General features: G+C 39.8%; 1 protein-coding gene across 10 annotated transcripts in view; it reads left to right on the top strand.

Moving 5' to 3' along the window:
- The window catches only part of nr2c2 (nuclear receptor subfamily 2, group C, member 2), a 45385-nt gene that overhangs the window by 13835 nt on the left and 17695 nt on the right, over positions 1-13855 (top strand). For 5 of the 10 annotated variants that reach the window (XM_051904090.1, XM_051904086.1, XM_051904089.1 and 2 more), the window contains 7 exons: positions 1483-1570; positions 1940-2070; positions 2563-2737; positions 4535-4656; positions 4740-4879; positions 5919-6059; positions 6188-6293. In XM_051904090.1, coding sequence (XP_051760050.1) covers positions 1483-1570; positions 1940-2070; positions 2563-2737; positions 4535-4656; positions 4740-4879; positions 5919-6059; positions 6188-6293 — 903 coding nt within the window. Of the gene's footprint in view, positions 1-1482; positions 1571-1939; positions 2071-2562; positions 2738-4534; positions 4657-4739; positions 4880-5918; positions 6060-6187; positions 6294-11785; positions 13807-13855 lie in introns of those variants that run through there. The other 5 variants (XM_051904088.1, XM_051904095.1, XM_051904092.1 and 2 more) reach the window with 2 other exon arrangements.

The following is a 13855-nucleotide window of genomic DNA, read 5'->3' as shown; positions in this document are numbered from 1 at the left end:
ATTCCAAAAAAGTTGGGACAGGTAGCAATAAGAGGCCGGAAAAGTTAAATGTACATATAAGGAACAGCTGGAGGACCAATTTGCAACTTATTAGGTCAATTGGCAACATGATTGGGTATAAAAAGAGCCTCTCAGAGTGGCAGTGTCTCTCAGAAGTCAAGATGGGCAGAGGATCACCAATTCCCCCAATGCTGCGGCGAAAAATAGTGGAGCAATATCAGAAAGGAGTTTCTCAGAGAAAAATTGCAAAGAGTTTGAAGTTATCATCATCTACAGTGCATAATATCATCCAAAGATTCAGAGAATCTGGAACAATCTCTGTGCGTAAGGGTCAAGGCCGGAAAACCATACTGGATGCCCGTGATCTTTGGGCCCTTAGACGGCACTGCATCACATACAGGAATGCTACTGTAATGGAAATCACAACATGGGCTCAGGAATACTTCCAGAAAACATTGTCGGTGAACACAATCCACCGTGCCATTCACCGTTGCCGGCTAAAACTCTATAGATCAAAAAAGAAGCCATATCTAAACATGATCCAGAAGCGCAGGCGTTTTCTCTGGGCCAAGGCTCATTTAAAATGGACTGTGGCAAAGTGGAAAACTGTTCTGTGGTCAGACGAATCAAAATTTGAAGTTCTTTTTGGAAAACTGGGACGCCATGTCATCCGGACTAAAGAGGACAAGGACAACCCAAGTTGTTATCAGCGCTCAGTTCAGAAGCCTGCATCTCTGATGGTATGGGGTTGCATGAGTGCGTGTGGCATGGGCAGCTTACACATCTGGAAAGGCACCATCAATGCTGAAAGGTATATCCAAGTTCTAGAACAACATATGCTCCCATCCAGACGTCGTCTCTTTCAGGGAAGACCTTGCATTTTCCAACATGACAATGCCAGACCACATACTGCATCAATTACAACATCATGGCTGCGTAGAAGAAGGATCCGGGTACTGAAATGGCCAGCCTGCAGTCCAGATCTTTCACCCATAGAAAACATTTGGCGCATAAAGAGGAAGATGCGACAAAGAAGACCTAAGACAGTTGAGCAACTAGAAGCCTGTATTAGACAAGAATGGGACAACAATCCTATTCCTAAACTTGAGCAGCTTGTCTCCTCAGTCCCCAGACGTTTGCAGACTGTTATAAAAAGAAGAGGGGATGCCACACAGTGGTAAACATGGCCTTGTCCCAACTTTTTTTAGATGTGTTGATGCTATGAAATTTAAAATCAACTTATTTTTCCCTTAAAATGATACATTTTCTCAGTTTAAACATTTGATATGTCATCTATGTTGTATTCTGAATAAAATATTGAAATTTGAAACTTCCACATCATTGCATTCCTTTTTTATTCACAATTTGTACAGTGTCCCAACTTTTTTGGAATCGGGTTTGTAGTTGATTTTAATCACTTTTGGATTAAGGCATCTGCTAAATGAATACATGTTTTTGACCATGATTTAATCCTCTGTGCAGGTCCAGGCTGTTGGACTCTGGGATGCTTGTCAACATCCAACAACCCTTAATACAGGCTGATGGCACATTACTATTAGCAACTGACAAGGTAAAAACATCTACATAACATCTCTGTGTCTGTCAATCTTTTCTTTTGTTTTGTGTAGTCCAGTACAAGCGGAGTTTGTAAAAAACCTCGGGGTTCTTTAGATTGGGATTGAAATACCAAATCCAGATTATATTAAGTAAATTTTTTTACTCTGGTCTCATATGTCATTAAAGTTGTTATTTGTTACAGTAAATGAAATCTCAGGATAATAGTTTAGATAATAGGGGTTAACAGTTAAAAGGTTGAGCTAAAAAGCTTTGGTTTTTATTGCAGTGAAATTGAATTGTTTATTATAATTTTACATATTATAAACATTCAGAGGAGCTGTAGCTTTATGTTTGTTTGTTTTTATGCTTATTTGTTCATCAGGCAGAGTCAGGACAGGGTGATCTGGGGACACTGGCTAATGTGGTTACATCATTAGCCAACCTGAACGACTCGCTTAGTAATGGAGAAACAACAGACGATCAGATGGAGGAATCACCCAGTGAAATCACACGGTGTGTCAATAATGCAGACAATACATGTGTACGTGCTTACACAGTAAAGAGATATGAAATTATGGTATTATCGAAAGTGGGTCGCCGTCCTCTTTCATTGTATAGAAAAGAGAAGCCTGAACATTCAACCAAAAATTTGTTTTGTCTTCCTATGGACTTTTTATGTAATTCTAAACTATAGTAATTATTTTCCCCGGAAGAGAATGAAACGTTTTTCTAAATGTACTTACAAATAATTTCAATTCACTTGACATATTATGACATATCACATTATCCGACATGTTATCACCTTAATTTTTTACTATATAAATCTTCAACATTTACATTTCATTATACACTCTTACTCCAGTTCTATTGTCATTCCTTGCCTTCCTACTGTTTTGGACTGACATTAAATACCAAAGAGCTCATTTCTAACTGTACCATTAAAATCAGGTGAAATTGCATTATTTTTTGTCATTGTTTCTGAGTGTGATGTGTTTGGTGTTGCAGTGCCTTTGACACGCTGGCTAAAGCTCTGAACCCCAGTGAGGCGGCGGAGGGGCGGAGCTTGTCGGAAGTGGACGGGGTGGGTGGAGCTACTATACAGGTGATCAGCAGGGATCAAATTACACCGCTCATAGAAGTCGAGGGACCTCTGCTTACAGACACACACGTCAGCTTTAAGGTGTGTACACAGCATTCTCACACTCTTGCAAACGGTCAACATGAAATTAAAAAAAGGTTACATTTCGATAGCTCACTTTAGACATTCTACTAAGTAACTTTGCAACTACATGTCAACTAACTCTCATTAGAGTATTAGTAGAGGTTGGGGTTTGGGTTAGTAGAATAAGTTGACTAGTAGTTGCAAAGTTACTTATAGTCAGTAGAATGTCTGTTGGGAGCATCAAAATAAAGTGTTCACAGATATTAAGCAGACAGTCTACTAATACTCTAATGACTGTTAGTTGACATGTAGGTGCAAAATGACTTGTAGTTAGAAGAATGTTTAAGGTGGATTATCGAAATAAAGTGTTACAAAAAAAAAAAAAAAAAAAACGACTTTCTTAGTACATGTTCCAGATCTTCGATTCATCAGTACACATTATTCAAGAAAAAAATGTCAGGGTATATTTCTGCAGGTCTTAAAAAGTCTAAATTCGCCCTTGTGCAAATGAAGGTCTTAAATCAGAGCAGAAAGTCTAAAATTAAGTCATAAAATCATGGCATTAAATGTTGCATATATATCAAAAAATGAATATGTTCCTCAGTATTTTTGCCCTGATAACCAATACAAACATCTTTAAATCAAGATACATTTACTTGAGATGTAAAATGAAGTCTTGAAAAACTGAACAAAATGAGTGATTCAAGCTACTTTTTTTTTGTAACATTAATTAAAAAGTAACAGAAATCAAACTCTGAATTGCTGCTAATACAACTCGTGTTTCTCCACAGACATTTACATTTAGAGAACATATTGACGTTTTGTTCCCTTCAATTTATTACTTACATTACATCTTTACTTGATCTTAAAAAAGGTCTTTAAAAAGTCTTACATTTACCTTCATAAAATCTACAGAAACCCTGATTATAATCCTTCATCAAAATTCATAAAAATACACTTTTATAATCATTCATCAAAATGTGACCAACTTTTCTTTTCTTCTGACACCACCTATAGGCCACACAGACTATAGATAATGTTAACCAAATAGGGATTTAGCAGTTGTTTTATGCTGTTATTTTAGATAATGCAGCCTTCCTAAAAAAAAAAAAAAAAAAAAAAACGTTCCAGTGCTCTTATTTAGTTGGTTAGCATTAATGTAATAAAGTTGAGGTTGATAAAGTAGTGTTCCACTATGTGGTGGTGCTGTAGAGAGTGAATCCACATTCTGGTCAAAAAGTCTCCTCAAAAGTGGGTGACAGTGGTGTTTCAGGATGAAATTAATCTTCCACAATCCACTGCAAATTCACTTTCAGATCTGACTCCATTTTTCACCACTGACCCACTTTTTCACCATCCAGTCAATACCTGATGGATAAAAATCAAGTCTTGTCCTACATTGTCTATTTACATGTCACAAAATGAGATTTTGAATGCCATTTTATGTTGAGTTTAATAATGCATGTGTGTTACAGAATGATTTGGCATAAAGTGTGGTGTTAGTATAGTCATTTTTTAGTATTCCTTATATATATTTCACTTTAATAATATTGGTGTTGGTTACTATAATAATAATTATGATATAATATTGGTGGCTTAAAAGACAATTAATATTAATTCAGTAAGTTATATCAGTTTAACTGTATTTGACACTATCTAATGAGAATACAGAATAAGTAAATTGAATTGAGCTGAATAATGACACTATTTTGGACAAGATTTTCTAAGATAAAAATACAGATATTTAACTTTTGCTTTTCTAAATAATGAAAGAAACGTGTTCTTATAAAGTGTGTTTGATTATTCTTTCTGTAGTTGACGATGCCAAGCCCAATGCCTGAGTATCTGAATGTGCATTATATCTGTGAGTCTGCGTCACGGCTTCTCTTCCTCTCCATGCACTGGGCGCGCTCTATCCCAGCATTCCTTGCTCTTGGGTGAGATTTCTATCGCAGGGTTTCTCTCTATATGCGTGCTATCTCTCAAGAAGAGTATATGTCATTTTTCTGTGTGTGTGTAGGCAGGAGTGTAACACGGCTCTGGTACGAGCATGCTGGAATGAGTTGTTTATTCTGGGTCTGGCGCAGTGTGCTCAGATCATGAGCCTGTCCACCATTCTCGCTGCCATCGTCAATCATCTGCAGTCCAGTATCCAGGACGGTATGTTTTACTGAAACATCAAGCCTGACATCCACACTGGAGACTAGAGATATTATACAATAAAACTTACCAGAAAGTTTAAGGTTTAAACACCTTGAAGTTTGAAGGTTTTCAGTTTGAAATTGTTTGAAGTTTAGTTTTAAAGCTTAAAGTTTAAAAGATAGATAGATAGATAGATAGATAGATAGATAGTTGCTAGGTTGCTAGCATGTTTTAACATGTTAGCATGCTTTATCACATTGCTAACATGTTCCTAGCATTAATTAGCACAACACTAACATGTTAGAATGCTGTTAGCATGATTTAGCACACTGTTAGCATGAATTAACACATTGCTAGCATGTTTGTAGCATGAATTTGCACATTGTTAACATACTAGATATAGGCATCTAAAAAATTCCAGGCAGGTGTGTTGAGGCAAGTTGGAGCTAAACTCTGCAGGACAGTGGCCCTCTAGGACCATGTTTGGAGACCCCTGATTTAGCACATTGCTAGCATGTTTCTAACATGAATTAGCACATTTGCTAACATGTTTTAGCATGTTGCTAGCATGAATGAATAAATTTCTAGCATGAATTAACATATTGATACCATGTTTTAGCATTTTTCTAGCATGAATTAGCACATTGCTAACTTGTTTTAGCATGTTGCTAGTATGTTTTAGCTTATTTCCCTAGGCTAGTTGTTAAGCTTTGCTAGTGATAGACAGCTTAAAGTCTCTATAAGAGTTATTTTATAAAAGTTTGACCCCTTCAACGAAAGTCTATGGGAATTTGTGATTGTTCAGAAGTCCGATACAGGAATTGACAAAGTCGGATCAGTTTGAAAAGATTTATCAATGTGAGTCAGAACAGTCTGAAGTTTGGTGGTTGTAGCTTGAAAGCTCTAGGAGTTAGAGTCAGAAAATTTTGTCTCAGAAGAAGAATAAGTTTAAATAGCATTTCAGTATGCTTTCTCATGATGTACTGTAATGATGCCCCACAGAGCTTTTAAGAAATAAAAAATTAGTGCACCTAACTAACAACTGATCTCCTCTCAGTAGACAAGCTATCGAGTGAACGCATTAAACTAGTCATGGAGCACATATGGAAGCTGCAGGAGTTCTGCAACAGCATGGCAAAGCTACAGACGGACGGATATGAGTACGCCTACTTAAAAGCCATTGTCCTCTTCAGTCCAGGTACATGTGTTGCTAACAGCTTTACACAACCCTTAAATTCCTTCAGGAAGGCCAGAATGTTGCATTTGAGCATTTTGAAACAGTTGTAATACACTTATAATCTCACAACTGATCCATTTCTTCACAAGATCATCCAGGTTTGAGTAGCTGTAGCCAGATTGAAAAGTTCCAGGAAAAAGCGCAGATGGAGCTTCAGGACTATGTGCAAAAGACCTATCCCGAAGATACCTACAGGTCTGCTCCCTATTAAAATAATGGGTGAAATGCATCTTATCTCTGTCAAAGCATTTGTGACATGCTGTCAGTTACCACAAGGATTTTAAAGTACCCCAATTATGCTATTTTAAAGGCTGCTAATTTTGTTTTAGAGTCTCCTGCAATAGGTTTACATGCATCCAAGGTCAAAAACACTTTAATTTTCTTATCAGCTCTTTTCTCACATTGTCTGAAACGGTTCAATCAAGGATTTGGTCTCTCTAAACCCCTCCTTTCCGAGAGCCTGCTCTGCTCCGATTGGTCAGACAGCCCAGTCTGTTGTGATTGGTCGATAGCTTACAGCACATGTCGGAAACCAAACGTCCATTAGCTGAATCTCAGCTCTTCCTCGCCACTTGATACACAGTTATACGAACAATAACGATGGTGTCAGTTTTACCGTATCAATCTCATCAAAGTGGATTTGCTTTGGCAGCAGAATACAGCGTCTTCTCAACATGAACAACACAAGCCAAACTGTTCCGGTCTCAGAGACAACTACAGTGTTTGAGGGTGGGGCAAATCAGACATTGTTCACAGGCAGCCAGTGAAGACCAGAGGCTGGCATTATGCAAATTTGTAACAAACCTACATAGGTTCAGCTGGAAGTGAGACTGGAATTACTGACGACTCGTTTCAGGCAGTTCAGAATCGCTTCTTTCTTTTAGGAGGCTGTAGCGAGGTAAGTTGATAAAGGAAGAAGGAGGCAGGAACCGGTGAATGTTTCAACACTTTAATCATATCAAAATAAACAAACATCAAAACGAAATTAAAAGCAAAACATAAACAAAACATAACGTAAAGTCCAGGCATGGTCCTCTCCTTCACAGCAGGCTCCGGCCTCAGGCAAATGGCGGCAACTCCTTCGCTCCCTCACAGATGGCATCCGCCCCTCCAAAACCCGACAGCGAGTTCGTCCATCCCCCTGGCAACTCACTCTAGCCCGCCACCTCAAGCGCCAATGGCGGCAGACTCTGCTCAGCCAGCTCAGTGGCACCGTGGATTCCCCACATCAGCGAGGGCTCTTTGACAGCACATTCCTCCTTCCTTCCGGGCTTCGGCACCAATGTAGCAAGGTATGTTAATAAGGGAAGAAGGAGGCGGGAACCAGCGACAGTTTCAACACTTTAATCATATCAAAATAAACAAACAGCAAAACAAAAGTAAACATAAAGTAAAATAATTTAAATTCCAGGCCTGGTCCTCTCTCGTCCTTCACTGTCGCCGCTCTTCCTTTTATGCTCCTGAAGCTTCTCCATGAGAAACTTGAGACTGGTGCGGCACACATGTGATGGTCATTAATACTTGCGCCACAAGCCTCACCCTGTTCTCACGGCCCTCTGCCCCCATCGCCTCCAAAACCCGCTCAATTGCTACTCAAAACTAGCCCAATCATGTTTCAGGGGGGATCCCCTGGTAAAAATTGCATTCCGGGGGGTAAAATGCGTGTCTTTGGCTGGATTTCCCCGGTAAAATTCACATTCCAGGGGCTAAATATCATGTTATTTAGGGTCGCTTCAACCTGCGGACATGAAAAACAACGCACGGCAACAGTGGTAAAGTAGCCCAATTCCACGGGAAAACCACAGACTTGGCAACACTGAGAGACTGCGCTTCACTCCCCCTCTCCCCCTCCAGAGCACCTGGGGGTAAGGACAGATGAGGCAAGAGAAAAGGAGACAGGAACATGAGGAGTGACAGAGACGAGAGAGGGGAGAGAAGAAAAGAAAAAAATCTAGTTCCGGTTCCCAGAACGCACTGACATCCGGTCCTCCGCCAGCTGGGTAAACTCCTTCGTGATATCTGGTGGCGGTGCTGGATAGCCCTCAGTAGACAGCTCGACAGTCCTCTGCTGCCTGGTAGGCAGCGACGGCTGCTCCGGGTTCGGCCAGTCAGCAGGAGTCCCCCGATCCCTGCTCCTCCGCATCATGGCGGACGGCAGCAAGCTCTGGCCTCAGGCAAATGGCTGCAACTCCTTTGCTCCTTCATGGATGGCAGCCGCCCCTCCACAACCCAGGTGGCCGGCAGCGAGTTCGTCCTTCCCCCCCCAGCAACTCACTCCAGCCCTCCTCGAGCATCCATGGTGGCAGACTCTGCTCAGCCATGCTCAACAGCACCACGGATTCCCCACATCGGCGAGGGCTCTTTGACAGCGAGTTCCTCCTTCCTCCCCGCCTTCAGGACCAATGTAGCAAGGTATGTTGATAAGGGAAGAAGGAGGCGGGAACCAAACAGCAAAAAAAAGTCCAGGCTTGGTCCTCTCTCATCCTTCACTGTCATCACTCTTCCTTTTATGCTCCCGAAGCTCCTCCATGAGAAACTCGAGACTGGTGCGACACGCATGTAATGCTCATATTAACACTTGCGCCACAGGCCTCGCCTAGTTCTCATCCTGCTTGCCCCCATCGCCCCCTCCCAGGCCGGGTGGTACTCCCGAGACAACAAAACCCGCCCAATTGCTACTCAGAACTAGCCCAGTCGCGTTTCAGGGGGGATTCTCTGGTAAAAAAAACGCATTCCGGGGGGTAAAATGCCCGTTTTTTGGCTGGGTTCCCCTGGTAAAATTCGCATTCCAGGGGCAAAATATCATGTTATTTGGGGTCGCTTCAACCTACGGACATGAAAAACAACCTGCAGCAACAGTGATAAAGTAGGCCAATTCCACTGGAAAACCGCAGACTTGCTAAAACTATGAGACTGTGCTCCACTCCCCCTCCAGAGCACCTGGGGGTAAGGACAGATGATGCAAGAGAAAAGGAGACAGAAGCATGAGGAGCGATATAGACGAGAGAGGGGAGAGAGGAAAAGAAAAACAATCAAGGTCCGGTTCCCAAAACGCACTGACATCCGGTCCTCCGCCAGCTGGGTGAACTCCTTCGCGATACCTGGTGGCGAAGCTGGATAGTCCTCAGTGGACGACAACGGCTGCTCCGGGTTCAGCCAGTCAGCAGGTCCCCCGTTCCCTGCTCCTCTTCATGGCGGACAGCAGCAGGCACACGGCGGCAACTCCTTTTCTCCCTCATGGACAGCAGCTGCCCCTCCACAACCCAGGCAGCCGGCAGCGAGTTTGTCCATCCCCCCAGGCAACTCACTCCAGCCCGCCACTTCGAGCGTCCATGGCAGCAGACTCACTGTGGCAGCCCCTCACGGACGACTGCCACACACACTTAAACAAAACATAACGTAAAGTCCAGGCCTGGTCCTCTCTCGTCCTTCACTGTCGTCGCTCTTCCTTTTATGTTCCCGAAGCTCCTGAGAAACTCGAGACTGGTGCAGCATGCAGGTGACACTCATTAACACTGGCGCTGCTCGACCTGTCCGCCACAGAGACAATAACTCCATTTATCTGCACTTTGATCTTTGAAACTTTGCAGACCTTTTACATTCACAAACAGCTATATTGTGATGCGATCTGGGAAAACCCGTCGGATGTCGCGATGGAACATTTTCAGTAAAGTCAAAAAATAGGTCAAATGTATCGTATGATTTTTTTTTTTTTTTTTTTTTGTCAAAATTGGGTTTTCATTAAACTATTATTCTATAACATCTTGTCTATCATCTCTGAAAATATGTTGGCAAAATTCACCTGTTTAGTGCAAAAAAATAGCGATTTATAGTGGCAAGCTGACATTACTGTTTAAGAACACACCTGGCGGAGGTGCAAAAAAATCGCCCATAGCTTTCTCTCTCTTAACACTACAAAGACAGTTCACCTATCAAAATAAACCACATAACATGTAAAATGAAGGTGTATTAATGCAAACTACGTGTAATCCTGTGTAAACTACGGCATGCAAAGATTCTTTTTTCTAATACAACATTATCGTGAGAAGGCGGAGCATAAGAGAACAACGAAGCTATATTGCACACACATGTTCTAATTATGTGTTTATGAGAGGTTGAATTCAAATCAAATACTGCCAAACTGCCCAAACTACTTCTGAATAGGTTGTCTACTTCATAAAATGTATGAAAATATGGAAATATATGGTTCAGATCACTCAAACCATAAATGGAGGCACCTTTAAATGGTCAGTAATGGAGCTTGGATGTCATCTAGTGAAAAAGTGTGGTACTGCACCCAAACAAAATCTTACTGAAAGCTCATTTTTGAGATATCAACCTAAAATTTTAATTGTTGACATTTTTGGCTTTGATTTTCTTGCAGTTTAAGAGTAAAACATGTTTCGTAATATATTATTATAAAATATAAACAATTATATTTTTACATTTTCATAAACTTCTATAACTTTTTTTTATTTCACTTTCATAATTTATTTCATCTCTAAAATAATCTGACAAATGTCTTCTTTAAAACAAGACCAACCTTAGGTCTATATTCCAAAGAATTCTTGAATTACAACCATTTAAGTTTGGATAGTGCATTTTCATGTCTATGCGGAAAAGGGGGTGACAGTTAATTAAACCTGTTTTTCTAATAATAGGGGCACTTTAACATGTTTGCAGTGCCCTTATAGTGGGAATTCAGAATGCACTTCATACTCTTTTGCATCTATAACCATAATAACAGGTCCTGTGCCATCCATGAAAGTGCTGTTGAGATGCTAATGAATTGCTTGTTGCTGGTATTATAGACCTTTTTGGACTTGAGTGTCCGTAAAGTATCGTTTCCATAAAGCAATCCTCACCCAGAGGATTTACACTGGTAATACACAACCAGAAGTTGTATAGTCCCAGAAGTAGTTAAACTTCTCTGCTTTTAAATTCTCTGGAACATCTCTCCCCATCAACTTACTTTGTAAGTATATTTATCTAATCATTATTTTTTCTTTGTTTTGTAATTTTTTTAATGTGGTTACTGACAACATGCCTCATTTGCTGTTCACAGAACTGAGGTTGTATTTCATATAGGTTGCGTCTGCAATAATCTGGATACATTTGAAGCGTTTTTCCCTCCCTCTGTTTTGACCTTTCGTCCACACTGAGATGCCATTTTTGTCCTGTGAAAACTGCGCTTTTTGAAGATGCTGTTTGTAGTGTGGACTGTAAAAACAATATATAAATGTGTAATTAGACACGCACATAAAAACTGAATTGAATTGAATTTTATCGAATTGAATTTAGCCGAGGAGTTCTAAAGAACGCTCCATGCTTGTAGTCCATTGCTGTCCTGAGTCAAAGCATGAGGGTGATTGAGTGTGACCTGAACACACCAGTGAGTGGTGAGATATTTTGCTAATAAAATGATAGTGGATGAATAATAGCATGAGAACTTTATTATGTCTGGTCTCTCATATCATCTCAGGGAGCTTTTATTATGTTTTACACATGCACAATAAGATGATTTCAGTGTGGATGAGAAACTTGGCAAACGCTTGAAAACAACAGAGTGTTTTGAAATGAAAATGCAGTTTTCAAATGTATCCAGATTAATGTAGACGCAGTCTTAGGTGTTTGTTAATTGGCTGATTTGTTAATGTGCCCTCATTAATTGCTGATTGATGTGGCAGGTTGGCCCGAATCCTGTTGCGTTTACCAGCGCTGCGGTCGATGAGTTCCAATATAACTGAGGAGCTGTTTTTCACCGGCCTTATTGGCAATGTACCGATCGACAGTATCATCCCATATATCCTTAAAATGGAGACTGCAGACTACAACAGCCAAATGACAGGCCCGACTGTGTGAGACTGAAGTCATGCAACTCCCATCATCCCTCACTCTCACGGTGACTCAAATATATCACATTATATTGAACCGACCAACAAGCTCTACCTCAAGAGGAGCTGCAACAGTGAAAGCCTTTCAGTATGTGACCGTTACCCTAGAAATATTGTGTTGTAGTTTACAGAAAGATGCATTATGGGACTTTGAGTTCCAAAGACATTTGCCTGAAAAATGCCTTTCTTTTTTTAAATCATAATTTAAAAACATTTGAGCACTTCATGATGATTCCAATGGATACAATCCAAGATGACATTTTAAACCTCCAAATTCTCTCAATTCAATTTTTTTTATTACTTATGAGGACAATATCTACAGCATTGAACGATCCTTTCCCATGGAAGACGCGATCCTTGATCGAATGTAACAGCTGATATCAGGACAGTCTCTGGATCCCTGAATCTAGACTCCAATGAAAACATGTCCGGGTCACATTTATGAATACCATTCAGTTTATTACTTCTCCCTGGTAATGCAGTTATTAATATGAATGGGAATATTCTGGTTCCCACAGCTCATTATTGCCGTCATGACAATCAGCTTCTCCTCAATATCTTTTATTTATTATTTCATTGAGTCCAACTCTAAAGTCCATACACATGTAGATCTGATCTGCTTGATTTCAAAAATCCTCTGTTATTAAATGACATATTTGATCTGTATCTTTATAGCATTCGACCGCTGCTGCAATGTACAAAAGGTGTCGTTTCAGATGTAATATATGCACAACCATGATGGTTTAATGCACTTAGATTACTAACATGCTTTAATTTGCAGATCTGTGCACAGTTAGACTTTTGTAAATTTCACTGTCATTTCAAAACAACAGAATGTCTCATTTTGTCCCAGTTTTAGCAACTGACATGCACTTATTTAACAGGATATATTCACCTAGGCTATATTTATTTGGGTTTAAAATTAGTAGCTTGAAAAGAAAAAGTAAATATACTTGAACAGATTATGTTGGACTGACACATTATTGGTTAACCATTGTTTTTTATGTCGAAACTAACTATAAAATGATAAACCTCACACACCCACTGTAACATGGTAAAGCATGTCAAGTCAGTGTATATTTAACCATTAATGCCACACTTGTGAGGTGAGCAGAAGCATTTGAATGCTTTAATTCATTTCAGTTTCAGTTCTCACCACCAACTCTAAGATCTGCCCAAAATGTGCCTCATGTATTGGAAAACCTTCAAACTAACTCACAAAACTGGTGGTTTTGCTTTTGACTATTTTGGGCTGAACTCTGAACATGTTTGAGTCTAAATAAATTTCTTGTGAATCAAGTAAAAACACTGCTATAAAGCTATTGCTGTTGAATAGATGGCCATTGACAAATATATATATTATAATTAAGAGAGTATATTCAGTTTGCAAATGGGTGTACAAACATTGATATCAACTTTAATCATCAGCAAAGTCAAAATGAATCTTTATAGCAGTTGCTCAAACCCTGTCTCACAGTTCTGACCTCGAGAGTTTCTGTTTCCCGTAAGGTTTATTATTGTTTTATAATTCAACCCTACTTGGTCTTATTGATTGTCAAAAAAAAAAACTATTTATTGTTTGAAAAGCATGACCCCATACAAACTGTTCTTTTATATGCTTTTAACACCGGCAGACAATTGTTTTAAACAAAATTGTGTATGTATTTTAAGATGCCTAAAATTTTTGATTTCAATCCGTCTGTGACTGGTTTATAGGTGTTGTAATGCCATGTTGTGATTCTCTGTTTTCATCTGTCTGTGAGACGATAAGAAAAGCTGTGCATGAACTAGCTTATAAATTTTATTAAATTATATACTGATGTGGAGTTTAAATATTGTGGTTTGAAGGAAAAAAAGAAGAGA

Source organism: Ctenopharyngodon idella, chromosome 8, assembly GCF_019924925.1.
Source record: "Ctenopharyngodon idella isolate HZGC_01 chromosome 8, HZGC01, whole genome shotgun sequence".
In the NCBI taxonomy this organism is placed as follows: Eukaryota; Metazoa; Chordata; class Actinopteri; order Cypriniformes; family Xenocyprididae; genus Ctenopharyngodon; species Ctenopharyngodon idella.
The sequence above is the reverse complement of the archived record's forward strand: the minus strand, read 5'-3'. Positions and strand labels throughout refer to the sequence as shown.